The sequence below is a fragment of the Somniosus microcephalus genome, chromosome 12 (assembly GCF_052327205.1).
Source record: "Somniosus microcephalus isolate GS21.2 chromosome 12, FLI_Smic_1.0, whole genome shotgun sequence".
In the NCBI taxonomy this organism is placed as follows: domain Eukaryota; kingdom Metazoa; phylum Chordata; class Chondrichthyes; order Squaliformes; family Somniosidae; genus Somniosus; species Somniosus microcephalus.
In genome coordinates, this window is record NC_140998.1 from 132274105 (window position 1) to 132300222 (window position 26118).

The 26118-nt window shown below is 52.1% G+C and overlaps 1 protein-coding gene across 1 annotated transcript in view; it reads left to right on the forward strand.

Moving 5' to 3' along the window:
• The window catches only part of LOC147109534 (cysteine-rich motor neuron 1 protein), a 146463-nt gene that overhangs the window by 42617 nt on the left and 77728 nt on the right, over positions 1-26118 (forward strand). The window contains exon 4 of the mRNA XM_086002319.1: positions 8622-8819. Within this exon, the coding sequence (XP_085858445.1) occupies positions 8622-8819 (198 nt within the window). The remainder of the gene's footprint in view (positions 1-8621; positions 8820-26118) is intronic.

Below are 26118 nucleotides of genomic sequence, written 5' to 3' on the forward strand. Positions count from 1 at the left end.
ATTAAAATTTTACGACAGAAGGCAGCTACAGCATGAAAGCAATGCTGAATATTTGCTGGAATTGCGTAAATTAGCGAAATATTGCCAGTTTGGAACGGGACTGACAGATGCACTACGAGACAAATTTGTGTGTGGTTTATCTAAACAGGATACACAAAAGCGACTGCTCGAGGAGAATGAGCTGATGCTTGAGAAGGCGGTCACTATGGCAGCAGCACACGAAGCCGCAGCGAGAGGCACGGCAGTAATGCAGCTACGGTCACCGGAGCTCAGTGCACACAAATTGGGTGTGAGTTCTGGCAAATGTTATCGTTGTGGAAAGACAACGCATGATCAGAACCAGTGTTGGTTTAAAAACCAAGAATGTAGAACTTGTGGTAGGCTTGGACATATAGCTAGAGTATGCAGGTCAGGGAAGAAGACCAGCAACAAGAAGTCACCGCAAGGAAAATACGCAAAGGTACACAAGGTGACCGAACAGGAGTCCGATTCAGACGCTAGCAGTAATGAACTGGCTAGCTTAAGAGTACTCAACGCTGGTAAGGGTGCAGACCTCCAGACAATTTGGGTCACTCTTCAGATAGAAGGAGTCCAAGTAAAACTGGAATTGGACACTGGATCGGCATTGACGGTCATAAATAAGAAAGATTACGGAAAGTTATTCCAACATATTCCCCTACAGGATACGGGGATTATATTGAAAACATACACGGGGCAAAGAGTGTACCCCATCGGGAAAATAGAGGTTGCAGTGGTCCACAAGGGCGAAGACAGTCAAATAATGGACTTATATGTGATATCTGAAGGAGGTTCTCCACTACTAGGACGGGAGTGGATTAGGAAAATGAATATGGACTGGCATTTCCTACAAACAATAACGAGTGAGAACTCGGTGAAGATAGTCGGCCCAGACTCTGGAACGGATGATGGTAAGCCCAACTCAGGTGCAAAAGACAAAGTTTCAGCACAGAATTCCACTGAGCAACAACAACATAGTTTAACTGTGGATTCTGAGTCTGGCAAGTCTACTGATGTGCCCATTTCTGAGGGACACCGGGCTCGAACTCAACTCCATTTCAAACTACAACAGCAATTAGAACAAATGCTTCGCCGTTTTGAGCAAGCGTTGAATGCAACGAAAGAGTTCTTTGATATAGAGTTGGAGAATCTGGAAAGACAACAGAAGCAGCTGATGGAGAAAATGGAGCAGGAGCACACAAAACGTCTGATGTCAGAGGAGTTAACGGTCAGCCAACTCCTGCATATGCTGAAGGACAGGACTCTGAAATGGGAAAAACTTGAACACGAACTTCAATATTCAAACGAAAGGGGTTCGGAGCTCTCAAAGGTTATTGGAAGAGCTGAGGTGGCAACACAGACTGAGATGACTGCAACAGAGCAGCCCTTGGATGTCAAAAGTACGCTGACTCACGTCAACGTAGAACAACAGACCGCTGAAACAGCTGCTCCGGTAGAGGGATTGAATAGTCCGATCAATCAATCTCCAAAAGAAGTTGAAGTAGTAAAATCTCAAATGAGGTCATTAGTAAACGACTTGCTGAAAGCCCAGAAAAAGCTGGATGAAGAGGTACGCATGAAGAAGTCTCTTCAGGAAAGATGTCTGGACTTGGAACAAAAGCTGGCTAACGCCCAGCTGGGTATGGAGGAAATAGAAGACCCTCTCGCTGGCCTAGATCAGGACGACACCGAATATTACTATGTCCTGTCCTGCCCAACTTGTAACTTCGACTCCCACCATACAGAAATCATGGAGGAGCACCGAAAGTCTACGGAACATCGGGAGAAGGTGGCTCTACTACGGAAAAAGGAGGAAGAGAAGGAGGAACTGCGCATGCAGCTGGCAGCTGACAGTGGAGCCCAGAGAGTCTCCAAGAAGCAGAAAAGGAAAAGTCGAAACAGAAGATGACCCATCTGAACCATTATTACCTCTACCAGATCACACACGTGGTCCCTCCGAACGGAGCCAATTCAGTTCGGAAGTTCAAACTGTTAAATCCATGGAAGGACTATTGAATGAGTCACTCCAGCAACGTGAACCGACTACACCACAGAGATTGAATCTGTGAACTGTTTTCCGCAGAGACTGAATCTGTGATCTGTTTTGACATGAAGTTATCTATGTATCTATGTTATTCTGTTATGTAAACCTGAAGTTATATATGTATATATGTTATTACGTTATGTTAAATGGGGAGATGACTGTAAAGCTAGGAAGGGAGGAATGTTGTGTATGTAATATGTGTGCTACTTTGAACCTATGGACAGGACTGCACTACTTGTAGGGCGTAGTGATACGCAGTACCACTCCTGGCCATAGGGGTATAAATAGTACTGTGGGTACTGATCTCCCCTCAGTTCCCGCCTGTGGGCATGAAGTAAAGACCTACGTATAGTCCCTACCTCCAACCAGTAAAGACCTGTTTGAGTTATACGTTTAAGTCTTTGTGTTAATTGTTCAATACAATACACATACTTAACAATTCCCTCAATGTACAGCTGGTGTGTGACCACAGGCAGCGCATCCTAGCTGTCAATGCCCGCTTTCCAGGCAGCAGCCACGATGCATTTATCCTGCGACAGACTACTGTGGCTGACATGTTCCAGGCACCGCCTCCCCCAAGAGGATGGCTTATCGGGGACAAAGGCTATCCTTTGTGTACATGGCTCATGACCCCGCTCCGCGCGCCCAGGACCCCTGCTGAGGAGGCATACAACGAAAGCCATCAAGCCACAAGGAACATCATAGAGCAAACGATTGGCGTCCTCAAGCAATGGTTCCACTGCCTGGATCGCTCCGGCGGATCTCTGCAGTATTCGCCGGATAGAGTCTCCCAGTTCGTCGTCATTTGCTGCATGCTGCACAACCTGGCTATCCGCAGGACTCGGGCACTGCCACCTCACGTTGGACCACCACCTCAGGAGGACGAGCAGGAGGACCATGAGGAGGAGGAGGAGGAGTACCAGCCCAGGAGGGAGCCACAAGGTCCAAGGGCCGTCCGTCGGCGGCTTATTGAACGACACTTCTAGGCCCCCTGTCAGGGAATGGTTTGCGGCAATGAACGCACATGAATGCAGCCGCTCCGCAAGCCCTCAGCCGGTTAACGCAACAACCACTTGAAACATCACACATGGACAAGCTGAATAAAGAAAAAGCTTTGTTGAACAAACTCAGGGCCCTTCCCACATGAAACCGAAAAACAGACAACACCCCCAAAAAACACTCAAATACATATCTCACTCCCACAACCTGGGGAGGAATAACAAAACTTGTCCATCCAAATGGCCTTCATCCACGGCCTTACCAAAAGAACCCCCCCCCCCATAGACAAGACAACCACCCCCATATAAAAAAACATTTGCCAACACACTCTACTTTGTGTGCCGAGAGGGCGAGTCCTTGTCCAGGCTTTTCCGGCCCCTGGCCGACCTGCTGCTCCGCCTCAACCTGGGCCCTGTGGGTGTTGCAAGGCTGGGGGAAGGCTCCTGAGGGGCACATTGCGTGACGGCAGATGCCCTTGGGGGTCGGCCTAGACGAGCTCTGGCCCTCGAGGGGCCGGCTGCTGACTGCTGCAGCTGTGGCTGGGCAGCATCAGTCCCTCCAGCAGCTCGTCGCAGCTTCGCTGGGGGAGTGGCAGTGGCGGCTGCAGCAATGGGGGCAAGCTGGCTGATGCCAGGCGCTCGCTGCTCGCCTGAGACACTGGCACTCGGACGGGCTGGCACTGCAGCAAGCGCAGCAATCTGGTGAAGGCCAGACCGCTGTGCTGCTGCAGCGCGGCGGGTGCCCTGGCGATGCCTGCCTGACACAGCGAGTGTGGCAGCAGTGAGTGCCCGTACTGCCCTGGTCTGTGCCCGCATCAGACCAGCCAGTGACTGCACGGCACCACTGATCAACTGTCCACTCGCTGCCTGTGCTGCCCTGAATTCGTCCCGACTCGCGTCCTGTGCTGCCCTGAATTCGTCCCGACTCGCGACCTGTGCTGCCCTCAATTCGGCCCGACTCGCGTCCTGTGATGCCCCGAATTCGGCCCGACTCGCGTCCTGTGATGCCCCGAATTGTTCGAGACCCCTGGCCTGTGCTGCCGCGAGTTGTTCGAAACCCCTGGCCTGTGAGGCCCCGAAATCGGACACACTATGAGCCAGGGATTCGATGGCCTCAGGCAACCGTGCCACAACCCCCATGAACTCGGTGTGCCGACGATCCGAGTCCGCGGACATTTGATCAAGGAGGCGCACCTCCTGGGCGAGGACCGTCTCCGGACTGGAGGCCGGACTCTCCCTCTGGGGAGAAGGCCGCCGAGCTGGCCGACCCTTCCCGCGTGGCTGGACGCCACTGGGCCCAGCAACTACACTCCCCTGCAACACTTCACCCCTCTGGGGAGAAGGCAGCCGTGCTGCCCGACCCTTCCCGCGTGGCTGGACGCCACTGGGCCCAGGAGCTACACTCCCCTGCAACACTTCCCCCTGGCTCTCCTCCAGGGAAGACGTGTCCCCTCCATTGCCATCCCCTGGCGCGGATGAGGGTTCCCCCGATGTGCCGCCTTCCTCTTGCTCCTCCTCGTCCTCCTCTTCCGAGGGACTGACACTCGCAGCTTCAGGGACCTCCTCCTCACCAGCTGAAAGCAGGAAGGCACAAGAGTAGCTTTAGAGTGAGGACAGGGCGTCAGCGAGGGAGGCATGAGTGGTGGCTTTCTGCGCATTGGTCGGACAGTGGCAAAGGATGTAGATCTGAAGCGCAAGGGGAACGAGAGAGGTCCAAACGGTCATGTCCTTACCATTGGGGCCCAGCACAGGGTCGGCATCTCCAATTGCAACGGGGCCAATCACCCGGGCACCCATGAGTCGACCCACGCGCTCCTCCAGGTCACTGAGCTGCTGGAACTGGGCACGGCCTCCCCCGGTGACAGTCCGGCTCTTCAGATTCTGGGCCAGCTTGGCCTGCAAGAGAAAGGACGGCCTCTAAGTACAGTGTGGTGCCCTGTTGTTGTGTGCACTGCCTCCCATGGTCGAATAGCTTGGCCAGTGTGGTGCCCTGTTGTGTGCACTGCCTCCCATGGTCGAATAGCTTGGCCAGTGTGGTGCCCTGTTGTTGTGTGCACTGCCTCCCATGGTCGAATAGCTTGGCCAGTGTGTAAAGTGCAGAAAGTGCAATTGATGTTCATGCCAGTGCCATAGCTGCTGGATGAGGGCTGGCCATTAGGCCTTTGAGGTCCCTTTGCCCATAATGTGAGGTGCACATGCAAGGATGAGGAGGACACTGGAAAGGGTACTCACCCTGACAATCCGAGTGAGGTCGTTAAACTTTTTCCGGCATTGGACACCAGTCCTGGGGACATCGCAGGTGGCTGTGACCCTCTGGGCGATATCCCTCCAGGCTCTCCTGTACACCCTCTTGGGAGGCTTCTTGCCACTGTCCGGGAACAAGATATGGCTTCTCTTCTCCAAAGCCCTAACCAGCACCTTTAAATCATGGGCAGAGAAGCACTGCGCTCGCTCACGGGCCCTCTGCATCCTTCCTGGCGCTATTTCTCTCCAGCAGCAGTGTTTAGGCCTAGCTGGAGGGCTGCAGTATCCAGGGCGTGGCAGCAGACCAAGTCGACCCTTCCCCCTTTAAGAGCTGGCCGGCGCCAGGGTGTCTGCTGTCAATCAAAACATGACCGCACCTGCGCTGCGCCCGGCCTCGGCGGTATCAGTCTGCACTGCCGGCTTAGCGCCTAAAGATAGCCGTGCAACGCCAGTTTTAGCGCTCGAGCAAACTCCTTGGCCAAAGCTACTGAATATCGGCGAAGTGGCCTCCACTTTCCGGCGGGCGCAAACTTTAGCAGCCGCCCGACTTTACCGCCACAAAAGTGGCTATACTGAATTTCTAGGCCACAGTGTTGAAAATAAAAATTTCAATGTTTGACACCACATTAACAGAAACTTCACATGAACATTGCATAAAACACCCAAGCACCTACCTTTGTGTGTTGTTAGTTGGTATGATTGCACTAGGATGAGTGTGAGTGTGAGGGGTGACAATGAGATGGGGACGTGATAATGTAGATAGAGAGGGATGGGTGGAGGTGCAAGGTAAGTTGGTGTGAGTAAGGATGTGCAGGAGTAGGGTAGGGAAGGCAGAATGATGGGGATGTGATGAGATGCACAACAGGATGAGGTTGAGTGTGGCTTTGTATTAACATTTCGTGATCTACTGAAATCATTGAAATGTTTGCGGCACTGCACCCAGGTCCTCCTGACCACATCCCTGCTTGTGCCTTCCTCTGCAATGTGCAACCAGGCTGTGTTGATCTCCTGGGGAGGTCTATTCCACCCATGGGAAGGGAAGAGGACCTCCCTGTGTGTTGTGACTCCCTCCATAAGCATATGGAGGGAGTCATGGGAGAACCTGGGTGCAGCCCTGCACCTCAATGCTGTAGAACACTAAGAGTACAAATGTCAAAATAAATTTGGCCATGGTCCCTTTAAGGAAACCGACTGATGACGCGTCATCAAATGACGTCATCAGACCCGCTTCCTCTAATTGGCCAGCAAACGCGCTGGGCGGGCTTAACAAGCCCAATCGGGGGAAATCATTTCAGAGGCTGGGATGGAGACATCAGCGGGGTCGAGACGCGCCGAGGTTCATAAAATCCAGCCCAATATGTCTTCCTTTTTCCTCAACCGAGAATTCCCCTCTACAGTGGCTGACATTTCTCGCACTTTTGCTCTCCCCCCTTCCCCCTCCCTCCCAGAACTATGATTGGGTTCGCCTTGTCCTTACCTACCACCCACCAGCCTCCACATTCAACGGATCATCCTCCGCCACCTCCAGCACAATGCCACCATCAAACACATCTTCCCCTCCCCTCCGTTCCCTCCACGACACCCTAGTCCACACTTCCATCACTGCCAACACTCGTTCCTCTTCCCACGGCACCTTTCCATGCAAACGTAGGAGATGCAACACCTGCCCTTTCACTTCCTTCCCACCATCCACAGCACCAAACATTCCTCCCAGGTGAAACAGCGATTTACTTGTACTTTCAATTTAGCATACTGTATTTGCTGCTCACGATGCAGTCTCCTCTACACTGGGGAGACCATACACAGATTGAGTGATTGTTTTGCAGAACATCTCCCTTCAGTCCACAAGTATGACCCTGAGCTTCTGGACGCTTGCCATTTTAATTCTCCGCCCCACTCCCACTCTGACCTCCCTGTCCTCCTACACTGTTCTAATGAAGCTCAACGGAAGTTTGAGGAACAGCACCTCATCTTTTGATTAGGCACTTTACAGCCTTCCGGACTCAACATTCATAGAGTCATAACGGCACAGAAGGAGGCCATTCAGCCCATCAAGTCTGTGCCGGCTCTCTGTAGAGCAATCCAATCAGTTCCATTCCCCTGCTCTATCCCCGTAGGCCTGCAAGTTTATTTCCCTCAAGTGCCTATCCAGTCTCCCCTTGAAAACATTGAGTGGCTCCGCTTCCACCACTTCTGTCAGCAGCAAGTTCCAGGCCCTCACCAATGGCTGCGTAAAAAAGTTATTCCTCACGTCCCCCCTGTATCTCTTGCCCAAAACCTTAAATCTGTGTCCCCTAGTCCTTGTACCATCAACTAGTGGGAACAGCCTTTCCCCGTCTAGCCTATCCAAACCCGTCAAAATCTTGTACACCTCTATCAAATCACCCCTCAACTTCCTTTGCTCTAATGAAAACAAATCCAGCTTCTCCCAATTGTCCCTGTAGCTAAGATCCCCCATCCCTGGAACCATTCTGGTAAATCTCCTCTGCACCCTCTCGAGGGCCTTCACATCATTCCTAAAGTGTGGTGACCAGAACTGGACGCAATGCTCCAGTTGTGGCCTAACCAGTGCTTTATAAAAGTTCAGCATAACTTCGCTACTTTTGTACTCAATACCTCTATTTATGTTGCCGAAGATCCCATATGCTTTGCTAACCACTCTCTCAAACTGTTAAGGTGGTGGGACATATTAACAGTTTCAGATCATTACCGCCATTCCCATTTTATCGGACAGCAGGGGCTGGTAATGGTTCTGCTGTTGCCCATTACAGCTCCTGTAGACCCATCCTTTGTTCCTTTACCTGTCCCATTACCACCCCCTTTTGCCTTGCACCATCATCCCTTTTGTCATTTAAGTACTCTGGCCTTCCACCCTATCACAGGCCTTCCCTTTTGTTCTTTCCTTCCCCCACCCCCCTTTCCCTGCCACTGTACTTGCTTGGCACCTGTTGCATCTCTAACATGTTCCAGTTCTGATGAAAGGTCAGCGACCTGAAACATTAACTCTGTTTCTCTCTCCACAGATGCTGCCTGACCTGCTGAGTATTTACAGCATTTTCTGCTTTTATGTCATAACCAATGACTTTTTTTTTAATCTCCATTTCTTGGGTTATATTGGTTATTGTAGAAACTTTTATCCATTCCCAAAATAATTTCCAGGAAGACAATGAAATGTAATTCTTCCCATTCAAGAATGCAAAAACCTTTTTCCCTAATAAGTGTACAATGCAGTTTTGGAATACACAATGTGGACTCTAATGCTGCTGTTTTTTTAATGATTTAATCTCATTCATTCATTATAACTTTGTTCTGTGCAGACCCAGTTTTTCCAGTTGTAGGTGGCCTTGGATGTTTGGCTAGAGGTCAGATTCGAGCACATGGTGATCAATGGCGAGAAGATGACTGTACTTTCTGCCAGTGTGTCAATGGGGAACATCACTGCATGGCCATGGCTTGCAAACAGACCTGTCAAAATCCAGTCAAAATACCAGGGGAGTGCTGCCCTTTCTGTGAAGGTAAGACTGACTTAAATAAGCAGTGTGAGCTTCAGTGTTCTAATTTTAACAAGCTGTGCTGCTCATGAAAGGAAAGTGCTCCTTTTATTTAATATACTGTTTAACTCTCATATAGAATTATGACTTTAAATGAAATTGCATGAAAAGTGTAGCCACTGTTGGTACAGGGGTGCCCTGATTTGCTTACAATTTTTTCTAAATGTTATTATGGAGTTATAATGTATCAGCATCGGTAAAGCAATCTTGGTAGCAATCACTAGTTATTCCAAAAGCAAAACACTGCAGATGCTGGAAGTCTGAAATAGAAACAAAAATTGCTGGAATACTCACCAGATTAGTTAGCATCTGTGGAGAGAGAATCAGAGTTAACGTTTCAGGTCGATGGGCCTTTTGTCAGAACTGAAAAAAGTTAGCGATATACAGTATCAGGTTTTAAGCAAGTGCAGGGGCAGGGAAAGGGGGGAGGGGAATAAAGAACAAAAGGGAAGGTCTGTGATAGGGTGGAAGGCAGGAGAGATTAAAAGACAAAAGGGATGGTGGTGCAAGGCAAAAGGAGATGGTAATGGAACAAGTAAAGGAACAAAAGATGGTTCTGGAAGAGGTGTAAATGAGAATAGCAGAATCATCAACAGCTGCCATCCAGAAAAATGGGGGCAGAGGTTATGATCTGAAATTGTTGAACTCCGTGTTGAGTCCAGAAGGCTGTAAAGTGCTCGTTATTCCAAAGTGGATTGGTACAGATTCACAGACTTTGGAATACCATTTTATATTGTAAATTCTGCTGAGGCATATATCCTGAAATAGAAATGGCATAGGTTTTGCCCCATGAGTCTTGGGTTTAGTCTTGAGCTCCTGGCAATCTAAACATTGGGTTGGCAGATCATGAGAGTAACAAATGCACCAACATTTGACACTGCTTGACGAGGTAGAGGTCATCTAGTTGACGGCACTGCTTATCATGACATTACAAGCACGTGTAATGATCAGAGCATGACTTTCCAGTAAGCAGGGTGGATCTGAAGCTTACCCAGCCAGTACTGGACTTGCTCCAGGTTTTTATTGGTTCAAGAGACAGAAAGCAATTGGTATGTTTTTGTCAGTCTCTGGATGTGTTTATTAATTGAGTTTAGCTCCTGTTTCTGCTTACAACTCGTGCTTTGTTGGAGGTCTGTCCTATTTCCGAAGAGGCTTTATTGAACAAATACCAGGAATTATCAGCTGAATAAGTTACCAAGTCACTAAGCTGTCCTCAACAGTCTGACTGTACTGTGTGTTCCATTTATTCTTCTCCAAGGTCACAATGTGCTAGATGAAAACAATATGATCGACCGTTACGGCATTTACTAAACAATGAAAAAGAATTGAAAGGATATCTCTTTGTTTCGGTAATAGCGGTGTCTATGATTTATATATTTTTAAAAACACATGAGAAAGCATAACACCATTTCATCATGAATGTTTGCCACACAAAGAAATGAATGAACTTTAATAACATACAATAAATCAATAGAAAAGCATATGATAGGCTTCATATCTTCACCTAGGTGAAAATTGCACTTTGGACAGTAATATACTCACTCACAAGTTCCTCTAAAATTAAAACAAAGCAAGTATTCTTTTTTACACCAATGGAGAAAATCTATTGACAATTAGAGGTTGGAGTGAATAATTTTAGGTTTCTACTCTAAACGTAAGTCACCATGACCAGACCACAACATAATACATTTTGTTCCTGGGGAACTGATGGGTAATCAAAAATTAAGCATGCCTGTTTACCTAGTCCTGTAGAATGCGAGTCTGTTGGTTTCAATTTCAGTTGCTAATTGGAAACCATAGTAATAGCAAAGAATATAATTAGCTAAAAGATTTGTTTAAATCATAGTCATCAATACATCTATACTGCTTATTTTTCATGATAATTAATTAGCTAATTTATATTACCTTAACTTGAGTAGGGTTTTTCACGTTGGATACAGCTGCCTAGGTTTCCTTGTATGTGTGGTACATATGTTGGTGGTAATCTAAATTGCAGGTTTAAAGGTATGTGGATTAAAGCCCATTTGCAACGAGACAAGATTCTGGGGAGGTTATAGATTTAATTGGGAAGATCCGTGTACTCTGTGTGCACAGTTCTTCCCAACTGAATTCACAAACAAAAAGCACTACTTCAGCGAGAGGGTGGTCGGTTTTTGGAATCAGATCTCTTCAAGGTGAATAAAATAGCAAAATACTGCGGATGCTGGACCCTGAACTAGATAAGTTCATTCACTTTACTTCCAATTTCCACCCTTCCCTCACCTTCACATGGTCCATCTCCGACTCTTCCCTTCCCTTCCTTGACTTCTCCGTCTCCATTTCTGGCGATCGGCTTTCAACAAACATCCACTACAAGCCCACCGACTCCCACAGCTACCTAGACTACACTTCCTCCCACCCCGCTTCCTGTAAGGACTCTATTCCATTCTCCCAGTTTCTCTGTCTCCGCCGCGTCTGTTCTGACGATGCCACCTTCCATACTAGTGCTTCCGACATGTCTTCCTTTTTCCTCAACCGAGGATTCCCCTCTACCGTGGTTGACACGGCCCTTGACCGTGTCCGTTCTATTTCCCGCACTTCTGCTCTCACCCCTTCCCCTCCCTCCCAGAACCACGATAGGGTTCCCCTTGTCCTCACCTTTCACCCCACCAACCTCCACATTCAACGGATCATCCTCCGCCATTTCCGCCACCTCCAACGTGATCCCACCACCAAACACATCTTCCCTTCACCTCCCCTTTCAGCATTCCGAAGGGACCACTCCCTCCGCGACACCCTGGTCCACTCCTCAATCACCCCCAACAGTCCTTCACCTGGCACCTTCTCGTGCAAGCGCAGGAGATACAACACATTCCCTTTTACCTCCTCCCTTCCCACTGTCCAGGGCCCCAAACACCCCTTCCAGGTGAAACAGCGATTTACTTGTACTTCTTGCAATTTAATATACTGTATTCGCTGCTCACGATGCGGTCTCCTCTACATTGGGGAGACCAAACACAGATTGGGCGACCGCTTTGCGGAACACCTCCGTTCAGTCCGTAAGGGTGACCCTGAGCTTCCGGTCGCCTGTCACTTTAATTCACCGCTTCACTCCCACTCTGATCTTTCTGTCCTCGGCCTATTGCATTGTTCCATTGTTCCAATGAAGCTCAATGTAAGCGCGAGGAAGAGCACCTCACCTTTTGATTGGGCACTTTGCAGCCTGCCGGACTCAACATTGAGTTCAACAATTTCAGATAATTATCCCTGCCCCCATTTTTCATGCAGTATGATTTTTACCATTCCTATTTGCAAAATTTTATCTTTCCTGCCTCTTACAAAAGTACAGGGTGTTCTTTCAATTCCTTCCTCCCCTCCTAACCACCCCCCCCCCCCCCAGTCTCTGCACCTGCTTAATATCTGTTACATTTCCAGCTTTTTCCAGTTCTGATGAAGGGTCCCAGAGCTGAAACGTTGACTCTGTTTCTCTCTCCACGGATGCTGCCTGGCCTGCTGAGTGTTTCCAGCATTTTCTGTTGTTATTTCTCTTCAAGGTGAATTTGGATGAGTGTCTTGAAGGAAATAAATAATCAGTTACAACTGCCAAAACAGCAGGAGGGCAATTTAGATTGTCGTTTCCAGCTTTGAGATTTATATTTCTGTGTAGAGTGGACATCTCTTCCGATTTCTGTAGGACCATATAGGTTTCCAGCACAGAAGGAGGACATTCAGCCCATCATGCTGTGTTGGCTCTTCATTAGAGAAAGCCAAACGAAACCCACTCTCCCATACTCTCCACATAGCCCTGTATCTTCTTGCTCTGCTTCAAATGTTTATTCAATTTTCCCTTTAAAAAGATCACTGCCTCAACCACTCCCCATGGCAAAACATGCAACACTCCAAAAATTCTCACTGTAAAGACATTTCTCCTAACTTTTGTCTCACTCTTTTAGTGACAAATTTAAATTGATGATCCTTCTCACTGGTTCCCCAACCAGAGGAAATAATATTTTCTTATTCACTCTATTGGAACCCTTCATGATTTTAAAATCTCTACTGCATCTCCTCTTGATCTTCTCTGCTCCAGTGGAAGTAGTCCTAGTTTCTCATGTCTCTCATAACTATGGCATCGTCATGGTGAATTTAAATTTTTCTCTGTGGCTTTAATGTCCTTTCTATAATGGGGCACCCAAAACTGCACACAAGAAATGTTTTTTAAATCATGTTCTCTCCAACCCCCATGATTTTGTTGCAGTTGTGCACCATATTAATGCACTGATGTATTTTGCATGGCAGTAGGAATGAGCTTTCATAAATTTCCCACATATTAAATTCCCAAACTCTGCTGGGACAGCTGAGGAGCTGAAGTCATGCTCCCAAGAACTGGAACAAAAAACCTTAGAGAGAATCATTATATACTGCTTTCATACTGCCAACCTGGAAAACTAGTAAAAGTTGTTCAACAGCTTCAAAAGGCTAACACAACCCCCCAAAAAGCTGACAAATCAAGAATGGCCCTGATTTGTGAGCCTATGACATGTGAAAAACAAATAGTTACACAGGCTTTATAACTCATAACTTAGATTTACCCAACATTCTGCCACTTGGTTTGGAGTCAGTACCACTCCTATCTGAGTCCTGCTACTGATGGAAGTGATTCCAACCATTGCATATTGAGTGTGAATTCCAGTTCTTCACTACCTTCAGAAGAAAAAGAAGGAAATAATTTGCATTTATGCAGTGCCTTTCACATCTTGAGGACATTCCAAGCTGCTTCACAGACTATGAATTACGTTTTGAAGTTAGTCACAGTTATGTAGACAGGCACGGAAGCCAAGTTGCACACAGCAAGGAACCACAAACAGCAATGAGATAAATAGCCGGTTAATTTGTTTTTGCTGCTGTTGATTGAGGAATAAATATTAGTCAGGCCACCAGGAGAACTCTCCTGCTCCTCTTCAAATAGTGCCATTGGATCTTTTACCTCCTGAACATGCAGATGGGGCCTCAATTTAACGCTTCATCCAAAATACGCCACCACCAACTGTAATGATCAATAACATGTCATTCTAGAATAGTACACTAGGTGGAGCTGTAGAGCTGTATACTGCTGTGTGTTTAGTTGAATGTGTTTAAGACTACACTACCCACGATGCACTAGGCTACCCACAAGGCAGTAGTCAAGATGGCTGCCGGCATACAGAAGCACACATGCTGAATCTCTACAGATGCTATACCTAGAGAATGTGTACTGAATAAATGACTAACTAGAAGCTAGCTGTGTTCATAATAAGAATGTCTAGTTATTAATGAACATAACATGGTACCAGGAGTTGTGAAGATCTGCTGAAAATTGTGAAAAGCGACATGGAGAATTTGAGGCCACCGGAGTTTTTGAATCTCACGGGAAATGTCGACTACAATTGGCGGACTTTCAAACAACAATTCGAACTCTACATTGCTGCCATCGGGTTCGGTACGAAGCCAGACGCAAGGAAAATAGCGTTGCTGCTCACGGTTGCAGGCCCACAGGCGATAGAGGTATTTAATACATTTGTATTTAATCCAGAGGAGAACAGAGAAAAATTAGACGATGTGCTAAAGAAATTTGATACACATTGTTCTCGCAAAACGAACGAAACCTATGAGAGGTATGTTTTCTGTTCTCGGACACAGCAGCAAAATGAGGCTTTTGATAGCTTTTTGACTGATCTGAAACTGAAAGCACAGACATGTAATTTCTCTGAGCTGAAAGCATCCATGATTCGTGACCAAATTGTGTTTGGTATTCATGATAAAAAGGTCAGGGAACGTCTGTTGAGAGAAACCGAACTGACATTGGAAAATGCTGTGAAAATATGCCAAGCCAGTGAGCTAGCTCGACAGCACGCGAAGACTTTCAGTGAAATCAATAATGATGCGATTGTAGTAAGTGCTGCTGTCGGTGCTGTGTCCTATAAGGGGAAGAAACATGGGCAGAACAGAAATGAAAAGCAATCGGAGGAAGGAAATTTTAATTGTAAACGCTGTGGTTACAAACACCAGTTAAGACAATGCCCAGCGTTTGGAAAAAATGTGCACAAAATGTCATGGAAAGAATCACTTTGCCAAACAATGCTTTTCAAAAGTAAAAACAAAGAAAGGGCAACAAGTCCAAGTCAATGTGATTGAGGACACTGATTTAAATGAGACATTTTTTGTACGAATGGTGTCATGTGACAATGTCAAAAATGATACAGAAAAGGTGCAGCCCTCAGATATGGACAATGCTGAACATAACGTCAATGCAGTAAAAGAGGACAAATGGATGATCCCACTGCAGGTAAATGGAGCATTAGTTACATTGAAACTAGACACTGGGGCAAAAGCAAACTTCATCAGTATGAGTGACATTAAAAACATGAAAGAAAAGCCCAAAGTACAGAAAAAGTCAGTACTACTGAAGAACTATAATGGACAGAAAATAGATAGCTTAGGTGTATGCAGACTTAAAGTGACAGTCAAAGACAAAGTGCATCATCTCATGTTTCCTGTTGTGGCTGAAGGACTTGATTCATTACTGGGTGACAAAGCTTGTGAGGACTTAGAACTGGTCAAGAGAGTATACCGTATAAACTGTGCCATAAACAGACCAGATGACTCAGTGGATTCTGTAGTGAATAATTTCCAGGATGTGTTCAAAGGATTTGGAGTTCTACCATTCACATACAAGATCCAGCTAAAGGAGGATGCTCAGCCAGTGGTACATGCTCCACGAAGAGTTCCAGCACCCCTGCGTGACTGGCTCAAGAATGAACTGGACAGAATGACCACATTAGGAGTCATCAGGAAAGTCGAAGAGCCAACTGGGTTAACTCCATTGTATGTGTAAATTAAAAGAACAATGATCTAAGAATATGCATGGATCCAAAGGACTTAAATGCAAACATAAAACGTGAACACTACCAGATTCCCAAGCGAGAAGAAATCACCAGTGAAATGTCAGGTGCCAGATACTTTACAAAGCTCGATGCCTCACAAGGATTTTGGCAACTAAAACTGGATGAAGAGAGCACCAAATACTGTACCTTCAACACACCATTTGGCAGGTATTGTTTCCTCAGAATGCCTTTCGGGATAATATCTGCATCTGAAATCTTTCATAAAGCGATGGAACACATAATTGAAGGTCTGGAAGGAGTTTGGGTCTATGTTGATGACATCATCATCTGGGGCTCCACACTGAAAGAACACAATGAGAGACTAACTAAAGTGCTACAGAGCATACGCCAGAATGGACTGAAGCTCAACACAGCCAAGTGTCAGTTTGGCGTCCAGGAAGTCACTTTCCTAGGAGATAATCTATCTGGTAAAGGAATAGAGCCAGATATGGAAAAAGTAAACGCCATACTCAACATGCCCCAACCCACTGACAAAAAAGGAGTGCTACGCATCATGGGGATGATAAACTTCATTGGAAAGTTCATTCCTAACTTGTCAGCCAAGACAGCCTGTCTGCGAGAGCTGCTACATAAAACAAATGAGTTCGCATGGACAGAAAGACATGAACAAGAGTGGATGAATCTTAAAACAATGCTGACAACCACACCTGTACTCACCTTTTTTGACCCAACAAAGAGAATCAAAGTGTCAACGGATGCATCAAAAGATGGCCTAGGCGCCCTCTTGCTACAAGCAGAGGGTGAAGATTGGAAGCCTGTTGCCTATGCCTCCAGGTCTATGACTGATACTGAGTGTCGATACGCCCAGATTGAAAAGGAATGTCTAGGCTTGGTAGTTGGACTAGAAAAGTTTCATGGCTACATATATGGACTTCCCACCTTCACAGTTGAGACAGACCACAGCCCACTGGTTGCCATCATAAAAAAGAACCTGAATGAGATGTCTCCAAGGATTCAACGACTCATGATGAAGCTGCAAAAATATGACTTTGAACTGATCTATACACTAGGCAAATACATAGTGTTAGCAGATGCACTATCCCGAGCACCCACAATGAGTCATGTGAGCTCTACTGAAGAAGACGTGGATGTTCATGTGAGTATGGTCACTGCTGCGCTGCCCGTGTCAGACACAAAATCAAAGCAAATAGCAGAAGAAACAGTAAAAGATACAGTATTACAAACAGTAATAGAGAACATTCATCATGGTTGGCCAAAAGGTTCCTGTCCAAAATATTTTCACAAGGTCAGAATTGAGTGTCGCAAGTGGACTATTACTAAAACAGAACAGAATAGTCATTCCACAGGCTCTACGTCAAGACATGCTCAAAAGGATTCATGAGGGACACCTCGGAATTGAAAAATGCAAAAGGAGAGCAAGAGACACTGTTTATTGGCCTGGCATAAATAAGGACATTGAGAACATGATAGGCAAATGTGAGACATGTCAGAAACACCAGAACAATCTCATGAAAACACATCAGACTTACCCGTGCTGAGAAGATCCACACGTGAAGTAAAAAAGCCTGATAGACTTAATCTTTGAGTATAAAGTAAAGCTTTGAAAATGTGTTGACTGTTGTGAAAATGTTTATGTTTATAGAGCACTAACAAAAGTGTTACTAATATCTTCTTTATCATGTTTCTTGTATGTTGATTGATATTATTTTGTTTAACCTCAAAGGGGGATGTAATGATCAATAACATGTCATTCTAGAATAGTACACTAGGTGGAGCTGTAGAGCTGTATACTGCTGTGTGTTTAGTTGAATGTGTTTAAGACTACACTACCCATGATGCACTAGGCTACCCACAAGGCAGTAGTCAAGATGGCTGCCTGCACACAGAAGCACACATGCTGAATCTCTGCAGATGCTGTACCTAGAGAACGTGTACTGAATAAATGACTCGCTAGAAGCTAGCTGTGTTCATAATAAGAGTGTCTAGTTATAAATGAACAATAAGAACATAAGAAATAGGAGCAGGAGTAGGCCATTTGGCCCTTCGAACCTACTCCGCCATTCAATAAGATCATGGCTGATCTTTGACCTCTCCTTCCCTCTCTCTCTCTCTCTCTTTCCCCCTCTCCCTCTCTCTCTCTCTCTCTCTCTCTCTCTCTCTCTCTCTCTCTCTCTCCTTCCCCCCTCTCTCTCTCTCCTTCCCCCTCTCTCTCTCCTTCCCACTCTCTCTCTCTCTCTCCTTCCCTCTCTCTCTCTCTCTCTCTCTCTCTCTCTCCTTCCCACACAGACAGACAAACTCATTTTATATATAAAAATTATTTGTACTTTTTTCATAACAACATGCCCTCAAAAAAACCCTCGGCACTGCCGGGCACTCCAGCTAGTTATCTATATATATAAAATTGCTCTTCTGTCTGTCCTTCCATCTGTCCTCTATACACTCAAAACCGTCTGTCTGTCTGTCCTCTATACACTCAAAAGTTATAGAGCGTACCTACACATGTGTTACATCAAAAGAAAGCTTATGATTCCGGAATGGTCATAAGCGTATTTACTTTTTGGTCAGACAAAAATTGTGCTGACGGTATCCAAAATACGTTCAAAATTCTGCTCATTATCTGCTCATTAGCATTGAGTGACGTGAAGGTTGACCAATCGCTGCGTCACGGGGGCGGGTTCATTGCGTGTGCGGGCGGGCCATCCTACAGTTGAGTGACGTGATGATTGACCAATCCTACAGTTCAGTGACCTGACGGTTGACTAATCGGTGCGTGTGTGGGCGGGCCTAATCCTTCAGAGCTCAGGTGAGTGGCCACCATCTTGATTCCTAACTATCGATTTATTTTTCCCACTTTCTGTGTGTGTGGAGGGGATTTTATCCAGCACAGATTTGGTATTTAGGAGCCCAACTAGCTCATTATATAGTTTGCGTGTAATAAATGAGTCCAGTATGTGATTTATTTCTCGGGTCCATGTCAGTGCGGGGGCCCGGGGCCTAGGCTTCTCCAACTACCAGCAGCACAACTCCAGTCCCAGGCTCCCGGCCTAGACAGGGACCAACACTGGCAGAGGGGAGAGGGTCTGCTGCCTCGGCTCCATTCCCGGGGTCGGTAGGTGGAGAGGCTTCATAAGCAACTGGGGTAGGTCGCAAGCCCCGAATAATAATCTGAAGATCCCGTGTTTGCAGCTGAGGGGATTCTTCTGCTGACAGCCCTAGGTTAACGGCAGCCATCTTTGTCAAGGAGGGCGAAAAGTTTCAGTGTGACGCCATTTTGATTCAGTGTGTAACAGAGTGCATGCGCGGCCATCTTAGTACAGGAACATAGAGTGGGCGGGGCCTAATCTTTCCAACTGAAAAGCAAGCGGCGGCCATTGTTTGTGATACAACCCCTTTTTTAATAAAAAGATTGCTGAGGTTGTAAAGTGTATGTTATAGAAAGATTTACAAAAAATGTTTTATAAGTACTTTATGTTTCATGTTTCAAGGTATTAAAAGGTAGGCTGGGCCATGTCAGTGCAGGGGCCCGAGGCCTAGGCTTCTCCAAACGCCGGCAGCGCAACTCCAGTCCCAGGCTCCCGGCCCAGACAGGGACCAACACTGGCAGAGGGGAGAGGGTCTGCTGGCTTCCCCTCCCATTCCCCCCTCCTTCCCCCACACCCCCTTCCCCCCCCTACCCCCTTCCCCCCACACCCCCCACCCCCTGTCCCCCACCCCCTGTCCCCCGCCCCTTCCCCCCAACCCTTCCCCCACCCCCCCTCTCCCCCCCCTTTCCCCCCCCTCCCAACCCCCCCCTTTCCCACCCCCCCTTTCCCACCCTTCCCTCCCCCCGCTCACTCCCTCCCCCCTTTCCCCCGCTCCCTCCCCTCCACCCCCACCCCCCTTCCTTCCCCCCTCCCACCCCCCTCTTTCCCCCCTCCCAACCCCCCTTTCGCTCCCACCCCCCATCCCTTCCCTCCCCCCCTTTCTCCCTCCCCCTCCCTCCGCTCCCTCCCTCCCCCTTTCCCCCTCTCTCCCCCATCCCTCCCCCCTTTCCCGTCCTCCTCACCTCCTTTCCTCCCCCCCTCCCCCCACCCCACCCCCTGTCCCTTCCCTTCCCCCCCTTCCCCCCACCCCTTCCCACCCACCACTTTCCCCAGCCTCACCCACCCACCCACCCCTTTCCCTCATTCCCTCTCTCTCTCCTTCCCTCTCTGTCTCTCCTTCCCTCTGTCCCTCTGCCCCTTTCTCTGTCTCTCTCTCTCCATCTCTCTCTACTCTCCCCCCCCCCCGTCTCTCTCTACTGCCCCCAGTCTCTCTCGCTCTCTCTTCCAACAACAACATGCCCTCAAAAAACCCTCGGCACCGCCGGGCACTCCAGCTAGTTATTATCTATATATATAAAAGGATACATCTGTGTCTGTCTGTCAGTCTGTCAGTATTGTATAAACTCGAAAGTTATAGAGCGTACCTACACGTGTGTTACATCGAAAGAAAGCTTACGATTCCAGAACTGTCATAAGCGTATTTACGTTTCGGCGAGACAAAAATTGCTCCCGCGGTATCCAAAAAACTTTCAACATTCCGCTCATTATCCGCTCATTAGCATCGAGTGACGTCGAGGTCGACCAATCGTACGGTCGAGCGACCCGACGTTCGACCAATTGCTGCGTGGTGGGGGCGGGCGGGCCCTCCTACAGTCGAGTGACGGGACGATTGACCAATCCTACGCTTCGGTGACCTGACGGTCGACCAATCGGTGCATGGGTGGGCGGGCCTTATCGTTCTGAACCGAGGTGAGTCGCCGCCATCTTGATTCCAAACTTTTCATTTCTTTTCCCGCTTTAAAAAAAAAGTTGCTTTTAAAACACACATTGTTTTTAAAAAAAAGTTAATTACTTTCTAAATCTTTTATCTAATCTCATTAATTTTCCTACCTTTCCCCGTTTTTGCAGGTAGGCCTCGAAGCCTGGGCGTCTGCTGCCAGCCATGCTGGACCCTAGGCAATTCTTTTGTGGCAAGCTCCTCACCCCCCCCACCCCCCCCCCTGCTGGGCCCGATTCCGAACCAGCGGCCAGCCATCTTGATAAAGGCTGGCTGGGCTCACTGCAACCTCCTCGCACTTCATTCGGGGGGGGGGGGGGTGAGGCTCGGGAGGGGAGGGGGAGCGGAGAGGGTTACCCCGGCAACCGAGCCCGCCAGCCGCAATCGGCCGCTCAGGCCCAGGCCCAGAGATCGGGAGGCGGAGAGGGGAGGAGGGTTACCAAGGCAACCGGGCCCGGCCAGCCGCAATCGGCCGTCTCAGGCCCAGGCCCGGAGATCGGGAGGCGGAGAGGGGAGGAAGGTTACCAAGGCAACCGGGCCCGGCCAGCCGCAATCGGCCGTCTCAGGCCCGCTCTCGGGAGGGCGGGGCTCGGGCTCACCGGGGCGCTGCGCTCAGCATGTCAGTGCGTGGGGCGGCACGGAGCTCAGCGGAGCCATCGCCGGCAGTGGGGAGAGGGTCTGCTGGCTCCCCCACTCCCTTTCTCCCCCCCTCCTTCCCCCACCTCCTCCACCCCTCCCCTCTCCCCACCCCTCCCCTCTCCCCACCCCTCCCCTTCTCCCCCTTCCCCCTCCCCTTCCTACCCCCCTCCCCTCCCTCCCCCCTCCCCCTCCCCTTCCTCCCCCCTCCCCTTCCCCCCCAGTCGCGCTCTCTCTCCCCCCTTCCCTTTCCCCCTCCCCTTTCCCCCCTCCCCTTTCCCCCTCCCCTTTCCCCCCTCCCCTTTCCCCCCTCCCCTTTCCCCCCTCCCCTTTCCCCCCTCCTCCCCCACCTCCTTCCCCCCATCTCCTTCCCCCCCTCCCCCTCCTTCACCCCCTCCTTCCCCCCCTGCCTCCTTCCCCCTTCCCAGTCGCTCTCTCTCTTCCCCCCCCATGTCGCTTTCTCTCTTCCCCCCGAGTCGTGCTCTCTCTTCCCCCCAGTCGCTCTCTCTCTTCCCCCCCAGTCGCTCTCTCTTCCCCCCCCCAGTCGCTCTCTCTCTTCCCCCCCAGTCACTCTCTCTCTCTTCCCCCCCCAGTCGCTCTCTCTCTTCCCCCCCAGTCGCTCACTCTCTTCCCCCCTTCCCCTTCCCCCCTCCTTCCCCCCCCTTCCCCCCCCTCCTTCCCCTCCTCCTCCCCCCCTCCTTCCCCCCTGCCTCCTTCCCCCCTTCCCAGTCGCTCTCTCTCTCCCCCCCCAGTCGCTCTCTCTCTTCCCCCCCCCCCAAGTCGCTCTCTCTCTTCCCCCCGAGTCGTGCTCTCTCTCCCCCCCAGTCGCTCTCTCTCTTCCCCCCCAGTCGCTCACTCTCTTCCCCCCTTCCCCTTCCCCCCCCCTCCTTCCCCCCCCTCCTTCCCCCCCCTCTCCTTCCCCCCTCCTTCCCCTTGCCTCCTTCCCCCCCTCCTTCCCCTTGCCTCCTTCCCCTTGCCTCCTTCCCCTTGCCTCCTTCCCCCTGCCTCCTTCCCCCTGCCTCCTTCCCCCCTGCCTCCTTCCCCCCTGCCTCCTTCCCCCCTGCCTCCTTCCCCCCTGCCTCCTTCCCCCCTGCCTCCTTGCCCCTGCCTCCTTGCCCCCTCCTTCCCCCCTGCCTCCTTCCCTCCTTCCCAGTCGCTCTCTCTCCCCCCAGTCGCTCTCTCTCTCCCCCCCCAGTCGCTCTCTCTCTTCCCCCCCCAGTCGCTCTCTCTCTTCCCCCCCCAGTCGCGCTCTCTCTTTCCCCCCCCCAGTCGCGCTCTCTCTTCCCCCCAAGTCGCGCTCTCTCTTCCCCCCCCAGTCGCGCTCTCTCTTCCCCCCCCAGTCGCGCTCTCTCTTCCCCCCCCAGTCGCGCTCTCTCTTCCCCCCAGTCGCGCTCTCTCTTCCCCCCCCAGTCGCGCTCTCTCTTCCCCCCCAGTCGCGCTCTCTCTTCCCCCCAGTCGCGCTCTCTCTTCCCCCCCAGTCGCGCTCTCTCTTCCCCCCCAGTCGCGCTCTCTCTTCCCCCCCAGTCGCGCTCTCTCTTCCCCCCCAGTCGCGCTCTCTCTTCCCCCCCAGTCGCGCTCTCTCTTCCCCCCCAGTCGCGCTCTCTCTTCCCCCCAGTCGCGCTCTCTCTTCCCCCCAGTCGCGCTCTCTCTTCCCCCCCAGTCGCGCTCTCTCTTCCCCCCCAGTCGCGCTCTCTCTTCCCCCCAGTCGCGCTCTCTCTTCCCCCCCCAGTCGCGCTCTCTCTTCCCCCCCAGTCGCGCTCTCTCTTCCCCCCCCAGTCGCGCTCTCTCTTCCCCCCCAGTCGCGCTCTCTCTTCCCCCCCAGTCGCGCTCTCTCTTCCCCCCCAGTCGCGCTCTCTCTTCCCCCCCAGTCGCGCTCTCTCTTCCCCCCCAGTCGCGCTCTCTCTTCCCCCCCAGTCGCGCTCTCTCTTCCCCCCCAGTCGCGCTCTCTCTTCCCCCCCAGTCGCGCTCTCTCTTCCCCCCCAGTCGCGCTCTCTCTTCCCCCCCAGTCGCGCTCTCTCTTCCCCCCCAGTCGCGCTCTCTCTTCCCCCCCAGTCGCGCTCTCTCTTCCCCCCCAGTCGCGCTCTCTCTTCCCCCCCAGTCGCGCTCTCTCTTCCCCCCCAGTCGCGCTCTCTCTTCCCCCCCAGTCGCGCTCTCTCTTCCCCCCCAGTCGCGCTCTCTCTTCCCCCCCAGTCGCGCTCTCTCCCCCCCCAGTCGCGCTCTCTCTTCCCCCCAGTCGCGCTCTCTCTTCCCCCCCAGTCGCGCTCTCTCTTCCCCCCCAGTCGCGCTCTCTCTTCCCCCCAGTCGCGCTCTCTCTTCCCCCCCAGTCGCGCTCTCTCTTCCCCCCCAGTCGCGCTCTCTCTTCCCCCCAGTCGCGCTCTCTCTTCCCCCCAGTCGCGCTCTCTCTTCCCCCCCAGTCGCGCTCTCTCTTCCCCCCAGACGCGCTCTCTCTTCCCCCCCAGTCGCGCTCTCTCTTCCCCCCCAGTCGCGCTCTCTCTTCCCCCCCAGTCGCGCTCTCTTCCCCCCCAGTCGCGCTCTCTCTTCCCCCCAGTCGCGCTCTCTCTTCCCCCCCAGTCGCGCTCTCTCTTCCCCCCAGTCGCGCTCTCTCTTCCCCCCCAGTCGCGCTCTCTCTTCCCCCCCAGTCGCGCTCTCTCTTCCCCCCCAGTCGCGCTCTCTCTTCCCCCAGTCGCGCTCTCTCTTCCCCCCCAGTCGCGCTCTCTCTTCCCCCCCAGTCGCGCTCTCTCTTCCCCCCCAGTCGCGCTCTCTCTTCCCCCCCAGTCGCGCTCTCTCTTCCCCCCCAGTCGCGCTCTCTCTTCCCCCCCAGTCGCGCTCTCTCTTCCCCCCCAGTCGCGCTCTCTCTTCCCCCCCAGGTCGCGCTCTCTCTTCCCCCCAGTCGCGCTCTCTCTTCCCCCCCAGTCGCGCTCTCTCTTCCCCCCCAGTCGCGCTCTCTCTTCCCCCCCAGTCGCGCTCTCTCTTCCCCCCCAGTCGCGCTCTCTCTTCCCCCCAGTCGCGCTCTCTCTTCCCCCCCAGTCGCGCGCTCTCTTCCCCCCCAGTCGCGCGCTCTCTTCCCCCCCAGTCGCGCGCTCTCTTCCCCCCCAGTCGCGCTCTCTCTTCCCCCCCAGTCGCGCTCTCTCTTCCCCCCCAGTCGCGCTCTCTCTTCCCCCCCAGTCGCGCTCTCTCTTCCCCCCCAGTCGCGCTCTCTCTTCCCCCCCAGTCGCGCTCTCTCTTCCCCCCCAGTCGCGCTCTCTCTTCCCCCCCAGTCGCGCTCTCTCTTCCCCCCCAGTCGCGCTCTCTCTTCCCCCCCAGTCGCGCTCTCTCTTCCCCCCCAGTCGCGCTCTCTCTTCCCCCCCAGTCGCGCTCTCTCTTCCCCCCAGTCGCGCTCTCTCTTCCCCCCCAGTCGCGCTCTCTCTTCCCCCCAGTCGCGCTCTCTCTTCCCCCCCAGTCGCGCTCTCTCTTCCCCCCCAGTCGCGCTCTCTCTTCCCCCCAGTCGCGCTCTCTCTTCCCCCCAGTCGCGCTCTCTCTTCCCCCCAGTCGCGCTCTCTCTTCCCCCCCAGTCGCGCTCTCTCTTCCCCCCCAGTCGCGCTCTCTCTTCCCCCCCAGTCGCGCTCTCTCTTCCCCCCAGTCGCGCTCTCTCTTCCCCCCAGTCGCGCTCTCTCTTCCCCCCCAGTCGCGCTCTCTCTTCCCCCCCAGTCGCGCTCTCTCTTCCCCCCCAGTCGCGCTCTCTCTTCCCCCCAGTCGCGCTCTCTCTTCCCCCCCAGTCGCGCTCTCTCTTCCCCCCCAGTCGCGCTCTCTCTTCCCCCCCAGTCGCGCTCTCTCTTCCCCCCCAGTCGCGCTCTCTCTTCCCCCCCAGTCGCGCTCTCTCTTCCCCCCCAGTCGCGCTCTCTCTTCCCCCCCAGTCGCGCTCTCTCTTCCCCCCCAGTCGCGCTCTCTCTTCCCCCCCAGTCGCGCTCTCTCTTCCCCCCCAGTCGCGCTCTCTCTTCCCCCCCAGTCGCGCTCTCTCTTCCCCCCAGTCGCGCTCTCTCTTCCCCCCCAGTCGCGCTCTCTCTTCCCCCCAGTCGCGCTCTCTCTTCCCCCCCAGTCGCGCTCTCTCTTCCCCCCCAGTCGCGCTCGCTCTTCCCCCCCAGTCGCGCTCGCTCTTCCCCCCCCCCAGTCGCGCTCGCTCTTCCCCCCCAGTCGCGCTCGCTCTTCCCCCCAGTCGCGCTCGCTCTTCCCCCCCAGTCGCGCTCGCTCTTCCCCCCCAGTCGCGCTCGCTCTTCCCCCCCAGTCGCGCTCGCTCTTCCCCCCCAGTCGCGCTCGCTCTTCCCCCCAGTCGCGCTCGCTCTTCCCCCCCAGTCGCGCTCGCTCTTCCCCCCCAGTCGCGCTCGCTCTTCCCCCCCAGTCGCGCTCGCTCTTCCCCCCCAGTCGCGCTCGCTCTTCTCCCCCAGTCGCGCTCGCTCTTCCCCCCAGTCGCGCTCGCTCTTCCCCCCCAGTCGCGCTCGCTCTTCCCCCCCAGTCGCGCTCGCTCTTCCCCCCAGTCGCGCTCGCTCTTCCCCCCCCAGTCGCGCTCGCTCTTCCCCCCAGTCGCGCTCGCTCTTCCCCCCCAGTCGCGCTCGCTCTTCCCCCCCAGTCGCGCTCGCTCTTCCCCCCCAAGTCGCGCTCGCTCTTCCCCCCAAGTCGCGCTCGCTCTTCCCCCCCCCAGTCGCGCTCGCTCTCCCCCCCCCCCAGTCGCGCTCGCCTCTTCCCCCCCCCAGTCGCGCTCGCTCTTCCCCCCCATTCGCGCTCGCTCTTCCCCCCCAGTCGCGCTCGCTCTTCCCCCCCCAGTCGCGCTCGCTCTTCCCCCCCAGTCGCGCTCGCTCTTCCCCCCCAGTCGCGCTCGGCTCTTCCCCCCCAGTCGCGCTCGCTCTTCCCCCCCAGTCGCGCTCGCTCTTCCCCCCCAGTCGCGCTCGCTCTTCCCCCCCAGTCGCGCTCGC